The sequence below is a fragment of the Mus musculus genome, chromosome 3, assembly GCF_000001635.26.
Source record: "Mus musculus strain C57BL/6J chromosome 3, GRCm38.p6 C57BL/6J".
NCBI classification, from domain to species: Eukaryota; Metazoa; Chordata; class Mammalia; order Rodentia; family Muridae; genus Mus; species Mus musculus.
In genome coordinates, this window is record NC_000069.6 from 127,803,977 (window position 1) to 127,829,473 (window position 25,497).

Here is a 25,497-nt window from a genome sequence, read left to right on the forward strand (position 1 = left end):
TCAGACAGTTGTGAGCTGCCACCTGGGTGCTGGGAATTGAATCTGGGTTCTCAGGAAAAGCAGCCAGTGTCTTAACCATTGAGCCATCATCTCTCCAGTCCTCACTAGACCAGCTTGTTAGACGTTTGTTAATAAACAATGAGTGGTGTACCTGCATCTAAAGGAAAACTCGAAGTCTGTCCTCGGCTGGAATACAAAAGTACAATTTCAATTTACGTCATTTTAGAGGTAAACAGGAGAATCTTCTGTAAGTTCCCTCACATCACCCCTCAGCCCCCTCCAGCTACCCCACTTCTCTGAGAGGAAAACTTTGTAAATAAATATCTACGCTCTTTTTTTCTTCTTCACTGCCCCCTTCATTTGCCTAACACACATCATCCATTAGTCTTGCTGTTCCCTAAGGTCTCCCATCCCCTGATGCCAGTGACCCCACTCTCAAACTCTGTATCTGCATTTCAAGGTACCCTTTAACCACCCACCCCACACAGCCCCCAAGAGAGGCTGGGCTGGCTTCTCTGCTTATATTTCCCTGGGGGAAGTCATCTACTATGACTTAAAATACGTCCCACTCACAGTTACGGTTAATGTCAATTAGACAGGATCTAGAGCCACCAAGGAGATAGACCTTGGGGCACGCCCACAAGGGATCATCTAGATAGGGGAGGGAATCCGCACCCTACCAGTGGATGGTACTGTTGGAGGGGGTGGGGTCTTGGACTACATAAACAGGAGAAAGCTAGCTAAGGATTTGCTGACAGGATTCTCTGCTTCCTGTCTGTGGGCACAATGTATCCTTCTGCCTCAAACCTCTTGTAATCAAGAGGTCCTTGCTATGGACTGCACACTTGACCATGAACCAGAATAAGCCCCTTTGCCCTCAAGGTGCTTTTGTTAGGGTCTTTAATGGCAGCAACGAGACAAGGATATATCTACCAAGAACCCTCAGACTTAAAGCCACAGCTTTTCTTTGAGTGGCAGACATAACACAAACACCTTTTGATACTCCCAATATTTAAGTTTTCCAACAAAATGTTCCCTTCACCTAATCTTTGTTCTTCCCACTGCTCTAAGTCAGTCAAGAAACAAAATGTTATCGTCGTCAGGTAGAGAGCCGCAGCTGCCAGGCTGCCTGCCAAATAACCATAGGTTTACGCACACATTTATTATTTGCACAAAGCAAAAGCAACTGGAGTCATTCTCAGGGTTGCTCGTAAGATGCCACTGAACCAAGGAGACCAAATGACGGGTGACAGAAGTGGATTGTCTCTGCATCTGAATGGGGTGCGCTCCACTGGAGTGATTTGGCTGAGGGGCAGATGACGTACGGTCTGACAGTTCCTCTGAGGGCTGACTGACCACTCTCCCACATCCCGGGAGAGATCTCAAAGCTTTCTGTCAAGATCTGCTTCAGCGCTGAGTCCTGCCTATGTGGAACTGACACACAGGGTGGATTATCTGATTCGGCCCTTGCTTTTTTAAATCCCTATATCCAAATCCAACAGGAAGCCCTTGAGATTCTCCCTCTACACTGGCTCTGACTCTCTATGGCTATTGTAAACTTAAGCCCCAGTCCACCCACCCACTGAGGGTAGTATGCATCTGTGCTTGCCTTCGCGTGAGCTGGGCCCTATTGAACAGCTAGGCCAACGTTCAGAAATGCAAATCCAATCACTATTTGGCCTAAGCTTCCGACAAAATGTCAGAAGCATCGTACTCCACATAAAACCCTTTCTCTTTTGCTCTTAACCTTGGCCTGTAAGTCGTCGATGAATCACACTTAACACTCCCCTAACATCCTAAGGCTTCCCCTCACCCATGCTGCTTCAGTGCCTCAGTTTTTTCCTTCTTGAAGCATTTTCTTTTTCCTGCCTCAAGAACTTGGGACATCTTCTCATTGCCTTCAACATGGTCTACTAGGCTCTCCCATTGAGGCCCAGAACACTGCCTCCCAAGAGAAGACGCCTCCTGACCTGTGGAAAGTTCACACAGACTTGTAACTGGGCCCTCCCTATCACTCTGTGTAACTGGCCTAACTGGCCTGTGACTGGTTTTTTTTTTTTAAGGAATAAGTTTGTGGTGGTCTGAATGAGAGTGGCCTCCATAGGCTAGAATATCTGGTTCCCAGTTGGTAGAGCTGTTTGGAAGGACTGGGATTAGCCTTGTGAGAAGAGGTGTGTCACTAGGGAGTGGCCTTGACCTTTCAAGAGCCCGTGCCCTGTCACAGTGCTCTGTCTCACGTGTAAGACCTAAGTTCTCTGTGGTACGTGAACCCCTAATGTACTTTTTCTTGTATAAACTGCCTTGGTCCTGGTGTCTCTTCACAGGAATAGAAGAGTAACTAAGACAGAAGTTGGAACCATGGCGTGGGGATTGCTAGGGCAGCCTAACCACACTGCGTTTTGGAGGGACGTGGATTAGGAAAGTGAACGCTGTTGAGCCGGGCCATCTAGGCAGAAGCTCGAGAGACAGAGTAGTGTTGAGTGCACTGGGGGCTGTGGAGGCCCCAGCTTAAGAAGCGTCAGAGGCAAACAGTATTAGCACCTGGGCTAGAGACAGTTCTTGTGAAACTGGCAAAGAATGTGGCTGCTTTTTGCCCTTGTTCGAGGAATCTGCCTTAGGCAAAACTGAAGAGTTCTCTATGAATTTCACCGGCACAGGAGATTCCAAGACAGCCTGACAGTGGCTCTGCTGTATGGTTATCAGGGATCACCCTTGTGCAGGTCCACAGTGAGAAAGATCCAACCAAGACACACAAAATGTACACACAGGGTGAGGGGAAAAAGAGCGATGTTAGGTCTCAAGACTGGGACAAAAGGCTGAGGTGCCATTAACGCAGCAAAGCAGAGGCTAGCTGCCAGTTCTCCCAGCACCCCCAGTCCCTTCCTGTTACAGAGAACAGCTGGCAAAACCGCATCCCCTACCCTAATTAAAAGCATTTCTTTCTTGTCTTCTTATCTTCATAGCTGATTTAAGGAAATAATTAACACCAAGACTCATACCACCTGGACCATTATGAAGCCATGATGCAAATATCATTAAATGTAAAAATGTTTATTCACAATCCTTGAGAAGTTACCATTCCTTCAGAAAATTCTTTATGAACAAAAAGCCAAGAAAATTACAACAGTAGCTTATGCCAAACCAAAAATATACATCTGATGTAATATAAACCTTAAAAAGCATTAACACAGGCAATGTGAATATAGAGTACCTTTAAATTATTTCCATGACACACCTACAATTTAAATCTTGAGATAGATATAAATAATAGCATAACCTAATGCATATTTACATATCAAAGTATATTTATTTGTATGAGATTTAAAAATGACAAAATTACAGATGTCATTGTATAGCAGTTCAGATATCGAAAGGGCCACCCACATAAGTTTTCACGGACAGCAAGAACTCTACTATTTCTACCTGGACCGTCCTGGACTGTTGAAAGCATGCACCATCGCTGCCGAAGAGAGAGGAACAGCAAGGGAGACAGAATACAGTGTGCTTGCCAAAGTGACAGTCAGTCCTCAGCCCAGCCAAAGACTGCAGTCAGGACACATTTCCCAGCCCTGGCCTTCTCTAAGACTCAGACACAGGTCGTCAATACGCTAACATAATTTGTTCCAGCCACAGAGCGCCTTGCACTACAAGGCAAAGGAAAGGGCGGTACAGCCAACGGGACCTTTCAAATCAGAAAGGAGTGTGTGTACTTTGAAATACCCGTATTTTAGTGTTTTCTTAAATCATTCACAGAATATGTTCTGTGTAAAAATCTTTCAAAGATCATTCACTGGAAATATAGAATTTTTAAAAAAGAAAGTGAAAACTTAAAATCTAAATTCAAAGCCAATATAATGGCATGTGAAAGGAAGTAAAAATTTTAAATATGCATTTTTATGTATTAGTTTTAATTATTACCAACTCAAAGTATCCAAACTTTGGAAGCATCTTTAATCCTGTCATCTCTTGCTCAGATTGAGTGAAGCAGGACTTAGGATGTGTGCATGTGTGTGTGTGTGTGTGTGTGTGTGTAAGGAAGCCCGCACATCAGCACAATGCTTGGGCCATCTCCAATTACTGCCGCCAAGTAGACATGAAAGGTAAAAGTAACCAGGGAGACGCTGCTGGGAATGGTCTGCCTTCCCGGGGAACCCGCCCATCCCTCCTCATGCTGCCTGCACATATGCTGAGAAGTAACAAAAAATACTTTCAGATTTAGTTCTATAAAGCAATCAGAGTAAAACCAATACAGACTTAAGATGCAGAACTTGACGAGGTGAGCAGAAAGGCATGAATGTGTGATATGTCAGATTCACTGAGTCAGTCCTGGGACGAAGAAGGCAGATGTTAAGATCACACCTGACTGAAGCGCTCAGCTGTCCCTCCACTCCTGCTCCTAGGAAAACAAGCATTTGTCACATGGTTTTTTGCTGCCTTAACAAAAAGCCTTGGCATGCCACCTGTACATTCTAGTTGGTTTTTAAACATTTGGTAAGTAAGGTCACGGTTTCACCCTATCGGATCTGCTGGTCTGTATCAGACTGCTTGATGGCAGAATCCGACAGTTCTAACACAGGGTTCACAAACCCGGAGTACTCAGAGTTGCCGTTGTCGTCCATCTCGGCACTGACAAAGTCGTTCTCCCACTCCAGCCCGTTGGAGTCATCCGAGGCGGACGTGGGGTTGCTGCCCTTCTTGCTGCTGTACTTCAGTGCTGCCCGCAGGATGTCTTCCTCTGTCTTGGAGCGCTCCCTCATGGGCAGCATCCTGTTCATTCCTAGCATTTCAAGAACATTGAAAGAAACCCCAGTAAGAATAAAAAGTTGTATTAAAAGACTTGCCAGCTAAGCCAGGGGTACTGACATACGCCTTTGATCCTAGCACCCAGGAGGCAGAGGTAGGTGGGTCTCTAAGTTCGAGGCCAGCCTGGTCTACAAAGAGAGTTCCAGGACATCCAAGGCTACCCAGAGAAACCCCATCTGGAAAAACAGACAAACAAACAACAGCTTGCCAGCTTAATAATACGATTGTTCTTGTTAGTCTCTGAGGCTTGATTTGTGAATAACCCATGGAGTCAGTCCTGTGGTAGCTTCCTTAACAGAAAAAATATGAGGCATGATCTCCACACATCACGCCTTTGATACAAATATGAGGCATGATCTCCACACATCACGCCTTTGATACAAATATGAAGCATGATCTCCACACATCACGCCTTTGATAAAAAAACAAGCACTTGCAACACTGATCTGATAAGAAAGAATTTCTGAAAGGCCACAAATCAAACACAACAGAGCCCAGAGTTCATTGCTCCAGGTCTCATACGGCCACCTACTATCTCTGCCAAGGTCCTTTCCCAGCAGAGGACTGTTGCATTTCCTGAGAAAGGTGAAGTCCGCACCAGAGAGATGACGTAGGCTTTCCCAGGACCCTGCCACATTGCACTTACTGCCAGTACATTAGCCAGCCCCGAGAGGCTGAGTGCAGCACCATCATCTGCTCCATTTAGAGTGTAAGACACTGCAGCAGAGAGGTGCACGCCTCCAGGTCACACAGCTAGGAAGCACAGCCTGGAACCCAGGGCTCCCTGCAGGCTGGGCCAGGCTCACTATCAGCTACTTCTAACCAAGGCAGAGTTTTAATTTCTCCAGTCTGGCCCCAAAGTCTGTGTTCTCGTGACAGCTGGTTCTCTACTATAATGGAGTGCAGATGTTTCACAGTTCTAGATTTAATACTGAGTATAAACTGTTAGTAACATGGGTCTCAAAAATCTTGGAACAGATGGAGGGGAGAAAGGACAGCGACTTTTAACTACAAACTGGCACTGGTAAAAGAACTAAAATCTCAGATGGGCAGAGGCTATAGGGAATAGGGGACACAATCAACTTTATTTTCTGACCTTAAAGAACCAGATCTCACAGGACAGAATTCTTTCTCTACCACTGTTGTCTGTCACTTCTGAAAACATTACAAAGACTCAACTCAATAAAGTAAATTATTTTTCTAGATGAGGGCACTATAAAAATATGAGCCAAGGTTGGGGAAATGGATGGCTCAGTTGGTAAACTGCTTGTCACATACAGGAGAACCTCTGCAGCCATGCAGAAGGCCTAGTGTGGTTGCAATTGTAATCTGAGAGCTGAAGAGGCAGAGACAAGGGGCTCTGCCGGCCAGCTAGCTTAAGCAGTAAGCTAAGTTCTCAGAGACAAGACAGACAGCCCTTGAAGCTGACCCCCACCTCCACACACACGCAATACACACATAGTGCACACACACACACACACACACACACATTTATACCACAGAGAAACTGTGGTCTGAGAACTCATATGCCTATGCATTTGTATAGAATGGGCCTGTTTCCTTGGACTGAAATTTCTCTAAAGGAAGCTGCAATTGTGTATCGAGCAAAAAGGTTTTCAGTGGATTCTTTCCTCTGCCTACCCTAGTTGAACAATTGTGCTAATAAGCTGAGTGATGACAGTCTTATCTATGAATATGATTAGCACTCGAATCTGACGGAGTAAGTACGTATGAGCTGGAGAAGGGGACACCAGGAAGATTTAACAAGCTAATGTAGCCTGCCACAAAGCTATTCAAGTTCCCTGTCTGTCTTTTAATTGACAAAACCAATTAGCATGATTGAAGGATATCTAAGATCTATTTCATTGAAACATCCTATGGATTGCCTAAAGCTTACTGGTTCTCTTTAAGTTCTGTACTCTAACTCTTTCTGATGCTGTGTATTTTTCACATGGGGTTGTGTTGAAAACAAGCCAATATTTTTGCTACAACCCTGAGCACATGTGCATGCCATCCCCTGTGCTGGGCATTTTATAGAGTTAATGCCAACCATTTTCATTTGCCCCACATAGGGTTTTTATTGTTTCTTTTTTGTGTGCTGAAGATCAAACCCAGGGGGCTCGAGAGATGGCTCAGCAGTTAAGAGCACTGACTACTCTCCCAGAGGTCCTCAGTTCAATTCCCAGCAACCACATGGTGGCTCACAACCATCTGTAATGGGATCCGATGTTCTCTTCTGGTGTGTCTGAAGACAGCTACAGTGTACTCATATAAATAAATAAATAAATCAACAATAAAATAAAATAAAAACTATTAAAAAAAAAAACCTTTAAAAAAAAATCAAACCCAGGTCTTTGCACGTGGTAGGCAAACCCTCTCTCTCCCTTTGAGCTACAGTGTCCTCCCTGGCCAAATCCTTTAGAGTTTTGAGAAATCCTTCAAGTGGAAAACTCCATGAGTTAGGTTAGAAAAAAAAAATTTAAATTAACATTTGCTTTCTTAATCTCAAAAAAACATAAAAATTTAAGTAATTTTCTAAACAACTGATTATGAGATTTCATACATTAGCGCTTATATGAAACAGCAAAAATTACCCTTTATTCTTCCCTCTGGGGACGAACAACCATTGCCGAGAGAGATTCCGTAGCTCTCTAAGTACCACAGCTTGGAAGACCAAGCAGCTAAAATCCAAACTTATATCTAAACAACATCCTCTGTTCTACAAAACCCTAAAGAATTAAATTGTTCATTTATAGTGAATCACACGGTAGCTGACCTGACTTTAAACTGCTCAGGAGGCAGAAATCCTTCAAGTGGAAAACTCCATGAGTTAGGTTAGAAAAAAAAAATTAAATTAACATTTGCTTTCTTAATCTCAAAAAACATAAAAATTTAAGTAATTTTCTAAATGACTGATTATGAGATTATAATTACTAATAAATTAATAGTCATGGTTGGTATGATGGCTGAACTGGTAAAGGTGCTCGCTGCCAGGGAGCCTAATCTCTAGGCCCCAGGTCGTGCAAGGAGAGAACCAATGCTCCCATACTTGTTCTCTGACCTCTACACTTGTGATGTGTACATCGTAAGCATACACACCCACACACATTCATTCTCTCTCTCTCTCTCTTCTCTCTCTCTTTCTCTCTCTCAATATAAGAAACAATAATCAATAATTGTTAGCCAGGTATTGAAGCTCATGCCTTTAACCCCAGTACCAAGAGGTAGAGGTGGTGGATCTCTGTGAGTTTGAGGCTAGCCTGGTCTACAGAGTAAGTTCCTGGACACCTAAGGCTAGTGAAACTCCATTTAAAAAAGTCTGATTATGATTTTTCATGGACTCGTATATAGTCAATTTAAATACCATGAAACGTAAGGCAGAAACCATTTGGACTAAGACAGGAATGTGACTCTCAGGGAAACTGAGGCAACAGACCTTCTTCATCTTCCCACTCTAGGTCTAAGGAGGTGCTGTCGTCATTTCCACTCGTTGATTTGGTTTTGGTCATCAGGTCACAGCTGCTCTCGGTGTTTGGTGTCAGCACTGTGGCGTCAGAGGAGAGTCCTGGAACACACACCAAGGGAACCGAAATGTCACACGACTCTGACCACAACAGGCACTTTCTCTTTTTCTTTTTAGGGAACAACTGTCTCTCTCTCTAAATCTTAACATCTTATAATTTTCCAGAGAAATATAGTTTGTAATGTGGTAAGAAGTGACTGATACTGTGCAGAGAATATTTTAAAGACTTACTACTGCTCCGAAACACTTCATACTGTGACTTTATGTTTCTTAAGGAAGATTCAAAGTCGTCCTCTGGTCCTGCACTGTAATAAAAGTGAGTTTTAAAAAGGCATTAGTAATAGATTCAAGAGAGTGAGCACCTATTTCAATGGTGGAGCGTCTGGACTGAAGCCTACTCTCCCAACTTGTAACTGCTGTACAATCAGGGTAGTCTGCTGAAAATGGCTTTAATTTACTTAATGCTATCATGAAACTGAAAACAGACTGACAAACTCTGAAGGCCAGGCCTCAGAGCTGAACTGTACAATAACCCTATACTAGCAAGCAGATCAAGTTCTCCATTAAGGAAGATAAACGACTAAGGTTATTGTCAACTTACCTGCAGAAACCTGGTTACCACATCCCTTTCTACATGATGATGCTATTACTCTTACAAAGGCATCAAAGTCAATTTGAATAAATGATCACTTATAGCTTAAAAGACCCAATGCTCTCAGTATTCTGGGACAGTGTCTTAGAGGAAACTGTATGTGTGTATACACAAGTGAGTGCACACGCACACACACGCACACACACACACACACACACACACACACACACACACACAGAGGGGAGGGCACTAAGGATTGAACCCAGGGCCTCGAGCATGTGAATATATTTATAAACATCTTGGGGCAAACAGTGTGTGTTTAGGAGTAAAGGCAGTGCTCTTTACCTTTGATAGTCTCCACTGCTGCAATGATAGTGCTGAGCAACTCTCTGCTTTTCTTGCTTTGGAAACACAATGCAATACAAAATCATTTTGATGTCAAGTTACTCTCTTAAAAAATACCATGCAATGCCAACATCCTCCTTTGCCTAGTTTCTAAAAACAAAAGGTTAGCATTATTCCACTGAAATAATTTTCCTTCATCATTACTTCATCATCTACATCCTCGTATTTAAGGACAGAATTTTTCTCAGCGTATCAGTGTGTGATGTTTTAGTGCCGAGAATAGTCAGAGTTGTGGAGTGGATGTAAACAGGTGTGTATGTGCTGGTGTCCCTAACGTTCTCAGTACTCCTACGAACTCCCTGACTAGAAGATAAGGGAGTCAACTGTTAGGGCCACTGCAGTTCTCTTTGGCTGGAATAAGGAGCAATCCAAGGACCTGAAAGCCGCTCTGACTCAGGTACTTTAATGGCAATGGTTTGGTTTTACGACTCAGCAGAGCCGTCCACGTTGTGCTTGGAAGGTGGCTATGTATTCCTGGCCTGAGTGTCAGTTTCTGCTTCTCTACCTGTTGATCACAGATGGCCACCGTCCTGCCTTAGCCGACCCAGTTGCTATGAAAAGTAATGAACCAGCGCCCGTCTGCAGAGTTGGGTTCATGTACGATATGCAGATGATGTATTCCCAAAGCAAGCATGTAGTCATGGGGACAGGAACACAAAGATTACCCAAACTGACACATCAAATGGGGTGCTTTAATCCAGTGGTTCTCAACCTTCTTAAGGCTGTGACCCTTTATACAGTTTCTCATGTTGTGGTGACCTCAACCATAAAATTATTTTTGTTGCTACTTCATAACTGTAATGTTGCTACTGTTTTGAATCGAAATGTAAATGTCTGATATGCAGGGTATCTGATATGCGACCCCTGTAAAGGGTCACTTGATCACCAAAGGGGTCTCGGCCCACAGGCTGAGAACCACGGCTTTAACCAAAGACATGGTAGACAGAGAACTTATTAATGTAAAAAAGAATGCCTATATTAAGAGCAACAATTCATTTCATAGAAAGTGACAGTCACCTCCAACGTTTTCCACTACTTAGGATGTACTGTAAAGACGCACTTCCCCCCAAAGCATCTGCTGAAACCCACAGAGAGAGAGAGAGAGAGAGAGAGAGAGAGAGAGAGAGAGAGAGGGAGGGAGGGAGGGAGGGAGGGAGGGAGGGAGGGAGGGAGGGAGGGAGGGGAGGGAGGGAGGGAGGGAGGAAGGGAGAGAGAGAGAGAGAAAGGGAAGAAGGGAGGGAGAGAGAGAGGGAGAGAGAGAGGGAAGGAGGGAGGGAGGGAGAGAGAGAGAGGGAGAGAGAGAGGGAGGGAGAGAGGGAGGGAGAGAGGGAGGGGGGAAGGAGAGAGAGAGGGAGAGAGAGGGAGAGAGAGAGAGAGAGGGAGGGAGGGAGAGAGAGAGGGAGAGAGAGAGAGAGAGGGAGAGAGAGAGAGAGAGGGAGAGAGGGAGAGAGGGAGAGAGAGAGAGAGAGAGAGGGAGAGAGGGTGAGAGGGAGAGTGTTCATATAGAAATCACAAAGACAGAATTTTTCAGATAATCTGAATCTGGAGTTTTGCACTATTGGACACTGGACCACTGTATACTGGTGGCAAAGCCACACAGGGAATGATGGCTAAGCACCACTGCGCCTGAGCTCTGGCTCTCCTGTGTGTCAGCAGCAAGATCTGCCCTTCAGCTTCCTCATCTTAAAGTAGGGTTTCAAATGCTACCTTCTCCCAAGACTGTAAACTTTAAACTAAGACCCTTCTCAGCAGTGTTTCTGACACTTAGTCCTATAGACATCTGTTCCTGGTAGTTAGTAAGTATGTGGAAATGCCACATTCCCTTGTCATGGTAAATCTGTCACTTAATGTCTCAAACACATAAGAAGTTGAGAAGTAAACAAGACCCCTAGCGAGCCATAAAGCAGGTCGCTAGTCTTTAAGAGTAAGAGTCTTACCATTTAAGAAACTGTTTTTAATAATCTTCATGAACATATATTAAAATACTTGAGAAATTATATTAAAAGCTAATTTTGAAATATCTGTCCTCTAAACACAGTACTCCCTAGGCTAAACAAGAATCAGCCCCTCTAACCTAAAGCTACGCTTACAATGTAGCATCAAGTAGTATTTTATGTTACTTCTAGAAGATAAAGGTGGATTAATTTGCCTTTGGGGTTCCAGAGACTATACGCATAAGTCCATCCTCCACTAAAGCAGGAGCAGTTGAGTCTAGGAGAGAGGTCCCCACTTGGAATAGCCAGCGGAAACAGGAGAGAAGGAGCCCTGCTGTGCGCTGGGGTCTGTCCCCCCTCACCTCCAGGAGCTTCCGCTGCCTTGCTGCCCTGGCTGCTTCACGCTGGGCAGCGTATAAAGCCTCCTCTTCTAGTCTTAACTTCTCCTCTTGTAAGGCTAACTGTGCACGAACAAAACGGTAAGGGTTAACAGAAACCAGAACCTGTCTAGCTGCTCTCAACACCAGCTGCTCTCATTCGAAAACAAAACATACATCATTGAAAATAACTGATATCTACAAAGCGTATCAAAATTGGATGTCTGTAGCTGCTCACTTCAAATTCCTTTATAAAATACCCCAGATGATATGTAAGACATATTGGATTCTGTAGAAAATGCACTGGCTGTCGTTTTCAGGCATCATTTTAGTACTTACCACCTGACAACAGTGGCTCTGGCCCTCACAGATCAAAAAGTCTAGAATCCAAGGTCAACCACACCCCTGCTTCTCCCAGAGTCTTGTCCTCCCACTTAGTTGACTTTTATACACATTTCTCAACTTTATTAGTATTCGTCATTCAAAACTACTCTTTAATTTACATTCTTACCATCCATAATAGCATACACAAAACCCTAGGGATAACTTACTGCATTTTAAATCTAAGCTAACCTAGATTAAATCAAGCACTAACCTCTTTTTTAGCTATAATGTGTAGATTAAATTAATACATTTGTAAATCCCAGATGGTAGTAAACATACTGTTCTTTATTTTTACTTTAAAAAAAAAAGTCTTTTTGGTACCGTGGACTGAACCCAGCACCTGTGTTTTGAATTAGAGTCTCACTACATAGTTTGGGCTGTCCTTAAACGTGCTATGTGCCCGGGGCTAGCCTCAGACTCACATGCTCCTGCCTGCGCCTCTCCAGTGCTGGGAGCTGCAGGTACACAGCACCGCGCCCAGCTCAGAAGACAGGATGAAGGGCAAGTGATTGTCTTTAACTTAGTGCTAGTGAAGCCGTGGTTACAGGCCATTTCCATAAATTTATGAAAGAATTATGACCGCTCAAGGTTCTTGGTTCACTGAGAACAAATAAACCCAAGACACACAAAAACTTAGACATGACTGCTGACCCAGAAAAGCATTTGTTCTTGCTCGGCACGTCTACTAGGGAACTGAGAACTGTACTTAAAGAGTACTGTACAGTCGTCATGTGACATCACATGAGATGAAATCAAATTAATTATAGTAAGCTGGAATACGTTTTCCTCTTTAAATAACTTTTTTCTGTATTTATGTAAACAGAGGTTGGGACTGTTGGCAACACATAGGTGAGCCCACCCGCCAACAGGGTTCACAACGTGGGTTTCACCCGTGGGGCGGGGCAGGCCACTTACCTGCCTCTGGATTTTCCTATCCACATCTTTCTGCTTTTCTGCAATAGAATCATAATGCCGCTCCTGTAAGTCAGCGATTTCGTCTTCAGTGAGTGGCCTAGAGAGCACAGGGAGGGAGGGAACAGGGAACAAACAAGACAAAACAAAACCCCTTCTGATGAACCTGGTCCAAATAAACATTCCCAAAGTCAGGGGAATACTGAAAATTTACTGCCAAAAATATATGAAGGCAACAGAATATAGCTTCAATTGTTCCGTGAAACTCTAACAACGGCCTTCCGTGTTGTGCTTCCCGTTACAGAGCTGCTCTTCACAGGCTCTGCTTCCCAGCCACTGTACCCCAAGGCCTCACCTCAGAGTGTAACCTCAGTATGCTCTGCTCTCTTCTCACTGCTCAGTGGGAACCTGATCCTGCCAGTCATCCTGGGCTCCCCAGGCCCTTCCCCCTCCCCCACTAGCCAATAAAGACAGCAATCTCCTGGCTTCCACTCAGGAAATGACGATCTCATAGCTGGTCTGAATTCCACACACCTTCCCACGTTTCTTCCATGACACCAGTCACTCTGCTCACCCACTCTGGGCCCCGAGTCTGTCTACTTTTAGTCCCTTCTGCTGTGGACCAGAAATAAAAAAAAATGCAGCAACAATTTGGCCCTCAGCCTCCAGCAACAGTCTTTGAACTTATACAAGGTGACCACCTACACTAACTACTCCCTAGCTTCCTTAAGTTTCTTGTTCAAGTTTTTTTCCTTAAGGGCATCTTCATTTCACTTCCACTTCAGTGCTTAAATTCACCGTATTCTTGCTTCCCTTCCTAAAGATGACCCACCTGAGGTCATCACTACCCTTATGATCCTTCAAGTCCATGGCCTGCATCTCCAGTACTTCACTCGTGCAGCCACTCCATGTAAAGTACAGGTAGAGATGACACGGAAGGGAGATGAGATGGACAGGATTAAGACAAGCATGCGGATGAGCTGGGATGTAAATGCAGGCAGTCCAGCACCCAGTGTGCTTCCTGTCTCTGTGCCCTTGTTTCAGCTCACTCCTCAGGCCTCTGAAGACATCAGCTGCCATCACTCTAGGAACTGGTGACCAGCAGTGTCTCTGCTGCTAAACAGCGTGAACAACTTGGGTCCTTCTGACCTCCGTGTCATGAGCAGGCTTAGCAGCCCCTCTAGCCTAGCCTGCATCTGGACCTTCTCATTTCTCTTTTGCCTTCCTACGCTCTCTGGGTCTTTGTCTCGATGACTTCTCAACCATTCTCAAAGTCCTTTTACTGTGTGCAGGGTCTTTCCCATGCTCCAAAAACCCTACTCTCTTATCCCCCAATCCAGGTATGTGACCTGACCTGCTCTAAGGTGGTGGGGACTGACCCTGGGTGCATGCTAGATAAGTGCCCTGCCACTGAGCTAGTTACATCTGGGCACAGCGATATAGGCCAATGAGGCTAGCCTTCACAAAGACCAAAAGCTCTGAGACACACACACACACACACACACACACACACACACACACACATGTATATGTATGTATCAGTGCAGCAACACAAATACCCTAGAATTTATTAAGCACTTATTTAAAAGCTTACTTAAAATTTTTTCATTCAGTATATTTTGATCATATTCTTTCTCCTCCCTCATTGCCTCCCAGATCCTCCCCATTCAATTTCCTTTCTCTGCTGCTTAAAAAGAAAACCAATAAACAAAAAACAAAAACAAACAAGCAAAAAAAAAAAAAAAAAAAAAAAAGAAAAAGAAAAGAAAATCAATCAAGAAAAAAGTCAAAAAGAAAAGAAGAAGCTAACAAACAAGGCAGAGAGTGTTTTGTGTTGGCCAACTCCCCCTGGGCTGGGCTGCCCTGGACTGTGGTTGATGTATACCCAACAGCAACACTCCATTGGAGAAAGCTGGCTCTCCCCTGCCCAGCAGGTATCAACTGCAAACAGGTTCTCCGTCAGGGGTGGAGCTCTGTCTGGTTGGAACCAGTGCACAGAAACCCTAGACTTTTACTGCCTTCATAACCTTCGCTACATTTACGTTATTATCTACGGTCTCTCAGCACTGCCGTCTAATGGATTCTCTCACTCTGTGAAGGTCTCTGCCTGAATGATACTTGCTAGCCGGCTCTTTAGAGATCAGCCCAGGGACCATCTATTTAAAAGCAGTCCCCTTGGATCTACTCCCTGGACACATTCGGGTCACGGGGAGGTTTACTAGTGTGTCCTTTAACGGCTGCTTTCATTGCTACCTCATCTTGAAATGTAATCTTTCTCTCAGTAAGATATACTTTCTTCTACAGACACACACACACACACACACACACACACACACACACACACACACACACACACAGGAGAGAGAGAAACACACTGGGGAGAAGGGGAGGGTGGGAAGAGGGGGATGGGGGAGATCCAGAGCATTTGAGACTAGACTAAACCAGGACTTTGCAAGTGCTGGGCAAACATTCAACCACTGAGCCATTTTCTCAGCCTTTGTCTGCTTTTTCTTTAAGGGTGTCACACAGCCAGACAGTCCTCCAGATGTGTCTGTCATATGCTACTTCACCTGATCCTGAGGCCCCAGTGCTGACACTACAGGTCTGTAATCTCACACCAAGTTTTCACTTGATTTTCAAGCCCAGTATCTACCCAGTGCCTGCACATGGACTGCCCAATACAGGGTTACTGAAGTAAACAATGCAAGGACAAAATACCCCAAAGAGGAAACAACGCCACTGACGCTAGGAACTTAATTTTTATTCAATTTTACGTGTATGGGTGTTCTGGCTCCATGCATGTCTGTGTACCACGTGCATACCTAGTGCCTAGGGAGGCCAGAAGAAAGTATTAGATTCCCTGGAACTGGAGTTACCGATGGCTGTAAACACCATGTGGCTGCTGAAGATCAAATTTGGATCCTCAGGAAGAGCAGTCAGTGCTCTTAACCTCTGAGCCATCTCTCCAGCCCAGGACTTTCTTTTGAGTTCAAGGTAAGATGGTTCTTTTTCATGCAGTCTATGCAATTTTAATAGCAGATAAAAAGGTTATATAAAAAAATTATATTACCAAGGTTCTAGTTACTGCTGAAGTTGTAAAAGGTTTTTTAATCTGAAGAATATTTTAGAATGTCAAAAAGAAGAAAAAGGGGGTAAAACAAATATAAAAAGAAATAGTTATCAGTTTTAAGTGGCTTTAGGAAAACTAAATGATTTACAACCTAGGTCCAAAAGAAAAAAATCTGAGAAATTAATATATGTCATTTTTTTAATATTCAAAATATTGTTCGGGGAATGTATTTGTCTTACTTTTATGTAAAGAGAAAGTTTTGTTTCTGAAACATAAACTGTTCAGTGTCTTGAAGACTATGATAAGACTCTGGAATCTGGCCCTGAAGAGCCCACATCTGTTGTTTAAGTTCTGATCCATCCTGCAGAGAAGCCCCTTAAGCAAGAAGGTAAACAGCTCAAAACGGCTTCACGAAGTCCCTGAAACAAACAAGATTCCCCAGACCCCTCCCTGCCAGAGTAGAGAAACCTGAGAGTCATTCTCAGGTAAGTCTTGCTGTAAAGAGGACTCTGAGACCAGATCAGCTGCCTACAGGAGGTATGGACCAGCTGAGGCACCTGAAAGAGAGCTGCCTGCAGGCTGTCTGTGCTCCACGATCCCAGCTTGTGAGCTGTCACCTATGTCTGGGTGGCTTTGCTGATGCAGCTGTCTTTGAATCATGGGAGTGAGCAGGTGTATGGGTTGTATCTCCCCATGAAGTTTTGTCACACAACACTTACACATTTGGTTTTTTTTTTGTTGTTGTTGTTGGTTTGTTTTTTTTTTTTTTTTGATAAACCTTACCTATGGCTGCTTCCTGGGCTCTCCCCCTGCACAAAAATTAAACAAGTAAAAGAATTTTCACTAGGTGAACTCACTATTTAAGGCAAACCAAAGCAATTTTCATTTAATCAAAAATACTTTTTACTTACCTATTTCTGTCACAGTAAACGAATCTCATTATCAAAATGATTTGAGACAAACAAAAACTTTACTATTTTTCAAAGGCAAAAACTCCATTATAGAACAAACATTTGTTGGCTATTTCTTAATTCTTTTTTAACAGACATGTGCTATGTAGCAAACAAACTCTCACAGTTAGGCTATGCCAGACAACACGCTCACTGTGTCTTCCACATTTGTGGCTGATCTCTGTTATTCAGATTTCAAAGGGTTAAACTTTTCACACCCATTGAAGGGTTTCTGCACCCCTCACCTGGAAGTCAGTACCTTTAGACTTTTAGCCACTTGAGAGCACAGAGAATAGCGAGTCCCTGAAGAGTTGGCCAAGGATGTGTGCTCCTAGCTAAGGTACAACAGTATCACTGTGCCCTCTGGCACACTTCTCACGCCAAAGAGCAGCCTTTGCCATTGTTGCTTGGGCTTTGTGGTTTCACTGTTTAAAATTATTCCTGAGCCGTGGAGATTGTGCGTAAACTAAAACCAGCACCCCAGATAAGGCCTGCAGCTGCTTTCTGGTGTTCCTGACCACAGGAAGGTGGATGTGCCTTGTATAGAGAAGATGTAGGGTAGGTTATGCTGACAGCAAGCACAAAGCCAGCAAGTCAGCAGTCTACACTAAGGACAGTTTTCTATAGCAAAATATGAAAAAAGCCTATGAACTACCAGGCAATGAAGATGCTGCGACCAGAGGTTTCAGGGATTGACCTTAGTTTTGCTAGGAGGAAGGACGGCTCATGCCATCCATCGGGACCCTGAAGGAAACACTACAGTTTCAGTATGAACTGGGGCTGAAGAAATAGTTCAGTGTTATGACCAGTGCTGCTGCTGCGGCGTGATCTGAGGTTACTTCCCAGCACCCACGTCACGCAGTTCACAGCTGCCTGTGATCCCGGCTGCAGAGGGTCTGATCTACTGCCTTCCTCAGCTCTGTGAGAGCACCGCACGCATGGCAGATGCTCAACAAATATACGCACGGTGAATAAAACTAAGAAAAGCATCTACAAAAAAGAAAAAGAAATTAACTGCTTCAGTTTCTCTTATAAAATAATAAAATTCAGTAGTTGTTACCCTGTTTTCTCAAAAACAAGCCATAATTTCTTCAAGACTAATTTGGGCTTATGACTATTTCTTATACATTTTAACTACACATATCTGTCAGCTAAAATATATTACTAAGTTAGCTGTAGGAATCAAATTCTAAATGGCCTACAGTCATGTCGGAAGTAGCGTCACACAACAGGATGGTGTGTAAATTGACCATGGCAAGCAGGGCAGAGCAGAGGCTGGTCAGCAAAGTGAGGGCTAGCAAAGAGCCGGGAGGCAACCGCTGAAAGAAAGCACCTTAGGGAAGCAGGAAGCCTCGGGCTGTTCTGAGAAGGATGCTGCTGGGATGAGGAGTGCCACTGAGAAGCCTCACTTGTGACGGAGGAGGAGAAGGTGGTGACTGCTGGGAAGGGAAGGGAAGGCAGAAGGTTCCTCTGAGGCCAGTGTTGCTCCCCTAGGAGCACAGGCTGCATGGGCCTCTGAGCTGTCCTCCCGCATGGGTCTGTGCCCTGCTTTTAGGTCTTTTTGTTGCAGAACGGTTGAGAAGTGAAAAGCAAGGTAAAAAGTGGTCCAAGGAATGCCACAACCGCGGTAAGAACAAAAACCGAGTCAGACACTTACCTCATCACTCTCCACGAGGTTCTCAAACTGAAAGGACAAAAAGACAACCATTAGGAGGGATGTTTGACGACTAGACACATCTCACAAGAAACATTACTCTCTTTTAGCCTGAAAAATGTAAATTTTATATGCATAAGGGACCTAAGAAGTTGAGTGCATTTTATAATTAGCACATCTGATATATTTTAGTCAGCAAAATGGCCAACCCAAGCATTTATCTCTCCCTTTCTCTCTCTCTCTCTCTCTCTCTATATATATATATATATATATATATATATATATGAAAATTATTTTTCTGCCTATCAGAATCTACATTAGGCATGGCTCAGATTTGTAATCTCAGCTACTCTGAAGGTGGAGGCAGGATGATGCCAAGCTCAAGACAGCCCTGGTGACACAGTGAGTTCAAGGCCAGCCTGTATGACCTAGTGAGACACTGTCTTAAAATGAAAAGTCAAATACGAGGGATGAGGCTGTCAGTCAGAGTCTCACCCACCACTCATGAGGCCCGCCTCCAAAGCAACCAACAATATTCAAACTCAGAGTTACTTTTTCTGATTTAGTCCACACTAAGTGCAGGACTAGAATGTGCACGTGCACTCATGTGCATAAAATAAACTGTAAAGAAGAAAGCAAAGACCTCTGGGGACTCTGGATCCCACCGGGTGCTCAAGGACCCACCTCTATGGTCAAGTGCTCTCCTCTTGGGCATGTCCTAAAATACTTTGATCTAGGGAGAAAAATATAAGATGTTAAAAATCACAACTAAGTCTAAAATTGAATTAAAATTATGGCATAAACATATTCCTACAACATACAACTGTAAATTCTCCAATACAGAGTATCTTGTATTTCTAAAAACAAACCAAAATTACCTAAGAATATATATATATATAAATAGTTTAGATTTTTAAACTTCATCTTACGTATAGCTAACTAACCAATCTTTCTATTGGCACTAATGTTTTTACTTAGACTGTAATTATAAGTTAATTTACACAAATATTACATAGAACAAAATACAGTGAGTTTAATTTTTAGTTCATTTTATTGTATCAAGCAAAATATCTTGTTAAAATGGAGGTAAATATAATCAATTTAGAGGCACTGCATGTAAATAACAATGAAATCCATTATTATTTATAACTAATAGTCAAAAACCAGAAATCCCTTTAAAAGCACCCAAAAGGCCATACTAAATAATATATATGACTATGTCCCTTAGGTTTTAAAAGGGTTTATACGTAAAACATCACAACTCTGAAAGGATAACAAAGGCCAATGTCTGTAGCAGAGCAGCTCGGCAGCTCCTGCATGTAACACTATTGCCTAAAACGCTGAGACAGGAGGGCTGCTGTGAGTTTAATCCAGCTTCAGTTACATCGCCAGGCCTCTAGATAGTGTTTTATAGAGGGCTTTACAGTCTTTTCTTGTGAAAGAAAGAAAGAGCTCACAAACCACAAACGCCCACTCTAACTTTCTAAGGGGTGGGTGGGGCAAACGCCCTTTTCCTTTGGTCATTCATTTCTGTACCTCTCTCTGAAACTTAGCTGCAGTTAAAGGGGCACCTTCCTTACCAAGTCTGCACCAACAACATAAGCTCTACTGCACCACCGCGGCCATCTCAGACATGACCAATTCAAATGCTGCTGCTGCTGAGAGGACTAGGCATCTATAAGACTCTCACTCAGGTGCAGTGCCCACCACAGGTGCCAAAATGGATAAAGGGAAGAGCCCCGCACAGAACCGCTGCGCTCCTTCAGTCCCTGATTTGTCAGGTGTACTAGACAGAAAAGGCCTCTGAACGATGAGATCTCTGGAGTCAGGGCAGGTCTGATGGAGGCGGCTTAAAGAGTTAGTACGAAAATGATGCATTATCACAACTAACAGAAACAGCAAAGAAATTAGAGTAGATATTTTTTCCTGTGACAGTTTTTTAGCTGACAGATGTGACAGTTGATCTTTATTGTCAACTGACTGGGTTTAGAAGCACCTGGGATCTGTAACAGCATTTCCCTAAAGAACTAATGGAAGGAAACTTCAAGTTTCATTTCCTGTTGCTGTAATATAGCAACCATACAGAAGCCACTCAAAGGAGCAGGGGTAGGTGCACTCGCTGTTACAGGTTAAGGCCATCACTGCGCAGGAGTCAGGGTGACAGGAACTTGAAGCAGCTAGACATAGCATACCCGGAGAAAGCAGACAGCAGTGAGCTCACGGGTGCATGCTAGTGCTGTCTCCCTCTCCCTCTCCTTCCCAGAGCTCAGCCGTGAAATGCATGTGCGCACAGTCAGTGCAGGTCTTTCTACCTTACATGATCAACAACACCTCTCACAAGCACACCCGGACTAACCTAATCTAGACAGCTTTTTGGGCCTCCCTTCCCAGGGGATTCTAGGTTGGGTGAGACTGTGTAAAGGACATCCGAGGCACCATCCCAAGCACCAGCGTCCTGAACAAAATAAAGGGAAAAAAGAAGAGCAGCAGAGAGCTGGACTGCCGTGATGTAATGGCATATGTTTCCCAGCCAAGGGGTTAAAGTGAGCCAAGGTCAGCCATTTCTCCTGCTTTAATCTATATAAGGCGGGGAGTTTGATCAGAGAAGCACACCAATATAATACATTGTTTTGTGCCTTCCCTTTGTATTGGCTTTTTCAAAAACCTAGTGGAATATTCCAATACAAACACAGTATCTTTTACCCTCTAGCCACACAGGGTCTCTACTCTTCAGTTTTTCAAGCAAAAGCAGAAACGAGTTGAATATTCTAGGATTGTGTTCTGACAGGATTCCTGCTTCTGGTATTCAATTGTTTCATTACCCCCTTGCTTCAACAATCTGACTCTGATTAAACTCTTCTTGTTTAGGCCTGCTGAGCGGTGTAAGTAAATAATGAGAGAAAGTCCAGCAATACTAAGATAATATAAGACATCCCAAACAGTCAAAACCAGGGAAGTTACCACAGCACTACACTTACATTAGGTTGTATGGCTTACAAGTCAAATGTCTCTGGCCTCTCTAGCCACAACTGTTACAGTGAGCACAATCATATTCTTGCCTGCCTGACTGGACAAACTATACACCCTTAGACTTCATTTGGTTTGTTCAGAGTTCTCTGGAAACCAAACATAGATAATATTTTTCTGAGATCTGTAGGGTTTCACTTAAAAAAAAATAGACTGAAATCTTATTCACAAAGAATATTTATTGACTCCTACGGTAATAAGAGCATATTGATTGGTTAAAGTAAATATGCAATTTGGCAAACTCAGGCATCTTTTTTTTTTTTTAAGAAGCTTTACTATGGGTTTTTTCTAAAAACAAGTAGATATCAGAGTATGTATATTTTAAAATGAATTATGGATGTCTTTATTTATTTAGACACTGCTGGCGCCTCCTAGAGCCTCCACAGACATGTACGGTATTCAATTTCATCAGTTCTATTTTGCCAACAATGACCCATATAAAAACTATAGCTGTTCTCCAAGAAAGGCAACTGCTTTTAAGTACTATCTAAAGGATGTCTCAGTGCACAGGCAGTGTGTCAGCTCACAGAAGTGCCCTTCAGTAAACACCCCATCACTTAAGCAAAGGAAGGCCAAGATTCAAGTCTTTCATACTACTGACTGCTAAAATTCTAACAAATTTGGGACGTGTATTTTTAGTATTTCCTATAAAAGCTATCCTGACTTTAAAAACCTTCTATTGATTTTTTGTGGATTTCACATCATACACCCCATCCCCACTCATCTCCCTATCCCTTTGTATCGGCCCTCCACCCTGGCAACCTCCCCCAAAGAGCAAATATAAAATATAAATAAAAACAAAACACTGGTTAGAAATGGGACAATTATGCAGCTGCAGTGTGTCTCAGAGTATACCTCTGTCCACACATCTTTACTTGCAAATGTTCACTGCAATGAGACAGCGATCTGGTTCGAGGTCTCTGATTCTGCTATACTATCAATACTAGAATCCTGCTGGGATTCCTTTCAACTATCCTGATGTTGCCTGTGTCATAAAAGTCCTGCAGAACCAGCCCCTTCCCATGCTCCAGCAGTTCACAGATGGGCTAGCTGCTGGGCTGGGCCAACTCAAAGCCTTGGCTCTCAGCTGGCCCTGACCCTCACCAGTTACAGCACGCGAGAGAGCTGGTCCTGGTGGTGGAGGCGCTGCTCAGCTAGCTGAGGGTTTGAGGGTAAGAGATCTGGTCTGGATCCTTGCTGGCTGCAGCACTTGGAGCTGTCCTGACTTTTTATTTTCTACCTCACAATTCTATCCCAGAGTACGGGGTGAGGCTTTTGTCGATCACCCAGGTGCCTAACCCATCCATAGTTAAAGCACTTTACCATGGTTGCTAGCAGCCATTAACAATCGCGGCTCAGCTTCGTTGTTTCACTAGAGTAATTAAGTCCACCATCTTTCACATTCCTTACACATGTTCTCAGAAGCCTTCAGCTCTATTAAGAACTTCCCTAGGGGGTTTGGAGATGATCTGCTGCTTTAAGAGGCCAACAAGCAAGCACTGTGCGGCACAAAGGAGACCAGCAGTGGCTAGGATCACAGTGGAAACAGAAGGAACTGAGAAGTCCTTTGAAGACAAGGCTGCCAGAATGTGCTAAGAGAGGCAGGAGCACTTAAGAGGACAGCACTCAGGAAGGGAACTGTCAGAGAGGAGGAAGGTTAGACATGGAACAGCTGTGCAGTCTGGAGATCAACGTCCACATGAAGCGGGAGTCTGTGGAAGCATCCACTTAATGCTAAGTCAGCAACACTGACATAGACGTCAGTCTACAGTCCCCCGTGGGAGTGCTCCGGAGCTGGAGATGAAAGGGCAAGATGAGGAGAAGACGAAGCCAGCCTACGGGGCATCCAGGCTTTGTCTCAAAGCTCTGCTTATGAGCAACTGCTTGTTCTCCATTCCAGACTACAGGAAGCATTTGTTCTTTTCTTGCTTGCTTCAAACTCAAGAAATGATCTATTTTCTACGCCTAAGGAATGTTGGTCATACACAAAGACACAATGCTGACACAAATGTCAGCATTTTCCCCTCCCATACTTAAACTTGTTCCGACCTGAACATGTATATGAACTCGGGTAACCCTGGTAACAGGTTAGTGAGGTGAACATGTATATGAATGCAGGTAGCCCTGGTAACAGGTTAGTGAGGTGAACATGTATATGAATGCAGGTAGCCCTGGTAACAGGTTAGTGAGGTGAACATGTATATGAACGCGGGTAGCCCTGGTAACAGGTTAGTGAGGTGAACATGTATATGAACGCGGGTAGCCCTGGTAACAGGTTAGTGAGGTGAACATGTATATGAACGCGGGTAGCCCTGGTAACAGGTTAGTGAGGTGAACATGTATATGAACTCGGGTAGCCCTGGTAACAGGTTAGTGAGGTGAACATGTATATGAACGCGGATAGCCCTGGTAACAGGTTAGTGAGGTGAACATGTATATGAACGCGGGTAGCCCTGGTAACAGGTTAGTGAGGTGAACATGTATATGAACTCGGGTAGCCCTGGTAACAGGTTAGTGAGGTGAACATGTATATGAACGCGGGTAACCCTGGTAACAGGTTAGTGAGGTGAACATGTATATGAACGCGGATAGCCCTGGTAACAGGTTAGTGAGGTGAACATGTATATGAACTCGGGTAGCCCTGGTAACAGGTTAGTGAGGTGAACATGTATATGAACTCGGGTAGCCCTGGTAACAGGTTAGTGAGGTGAACATGTATATGAACGCGGGTAGCCCTGGTAACAGGTTAGTGAGGTGAACATGTACATGTATATGAACGCGGGTAGCCCTGGTAACAGGTTATTGAGGTGAACATGTATATGAATGCGGGTAGCCCTGGTAACAGGTTAGTGAGGTGCTTTAAGGATGGATGGGTTAGGAGCCCAGATGACTGAGAACCCCTCCCCTCACTCTGGGGCAGAGTGAATATATATAATACATATATTCTTATAGTTTTAAAGGAGTTTATATCTAATTACTATGGGAGAATGGAACTGTTCTTGGGGTGGAAGGACAGAGGGAGAGTGAGTTAAATTTTGGTAAATTAGAAACAGACTAAAACCAAACTGTCCCTAGCAGATCAGTTACACTGGCATGCTGTTCCTTTGTTCTAAATCTACAACACCTTCTACCTTAGTGGTCATTTCAAAGAAAAAGGATGACCTTACCAAAAGACAATTATTATACACTTCCCAAGCAGCTGACTTTTCATCTTACATTAAGAATTTATAACTTAATGCTCTATATCTGAACAAACACAGCCAACGGTGAAAGCCTGGGGCGTGGAGAAACCATGATATAGTTGCCTAAAACAAACTGCCATGTTTAAATAAATCAACCAAACTAATCACAAGTAAAAGACACTAAGGCTGGCTTTACTCAGGTCTTTTGAATCCTGTGTTTCACAAAGGCACAAGAGTTGCTTTCCTAAATTTAAGGAAAAAGAAGTCAGTATTTCACTGACTTGATTTCCAGCTCTGTGTGACATGAGCCAAGCCAACAGAGAGCGAGGTAATAACATGGTAAGGAACAGACTCCCATTCACCAAGTACACAGGATAGGCCCTGAACTGACCTAATTCTCGCACGTGTCTCAGAGACATTTCCTTTCCTCAATACTCCTACGGCTACTGTTACCCTAGAGAGATCTCCACTGTCCAGTATGACAGCCACTAGCACTTGAGATGCAACCAGTCTGAATTTGGAGGGCTATAAAGTGTCAAATTGAACTGGATTCCAAAGAGAGTACAAAAGTAACTGAAATATCTCCTCGAGTAACTAAGCTCTGCAGCATATCTGCATGACTAGATATGACGAACGTTCTGATCGCCTTTGATTTGTCCTCTATGTTTAATTCATCAGTTCCAC

The 25,497-nt window shown here is 43.7% G+C and overlaps 1 protein-coding gene across 11 annotated transcripts in view; it reads right to left on the bottom strand.

Moving 5' to 3' along the window:
* Positions 1-3,030: 3,030 nt before the first annotated feature.
* Positions 3,031-25,497, bottom strand: part of Ap1ar (adaptor-related protein complex 1 associated regulatory protein) — a 30,517-nt gene continuing 8,050 nt past the window's right edge. For 6 of the 11 annotated variants that reach the window (NM_145964.3, XM_006501244.3, XM_006501241.3 and 3 more), the window contains 9 exons: positions 19,289-19,337; positions 18,608-18,634; positions 16,784-16,809; positions 12,934-13,030; positions 11,620-11,718; positions 9,264-9,319; positions 8,558-8,631; positions 8,240-8,368; positions 3,031-4,777 (listed from right to left, as the gene is read on the bottom strand). In NM_145964.3, coding sequence (NP_666076.2) covers positions 4,515-4,777; positions 8,240-8,368; positions 8,558-8,631; positions 9,264-9,319; positions 11,620-11,718; positions 12,934-13,030; positions 16,784-16,809; positions 18,608-18,634; positions 19,289-19,337 — 820 coding nt within the window. In that variant the 3' untranslated portion in view covers positions 3,031-4,514. The remainder of the gene's footprint in view (positions 4,778-8,239; positions 8,369-8,557; positions 8,632-9,263; positions 9,320-11,619; positions 11,719-12,933; positions 13,031-16,783; positions 16,810-18,607; positions 18,635-19,288; positions 19,338-25,497) is intronic. The other 5 variants (NM_001346718.2, XM_030252524.1, XM_006501242.2 and 2 more) reach the window with 3 other exon arrangements.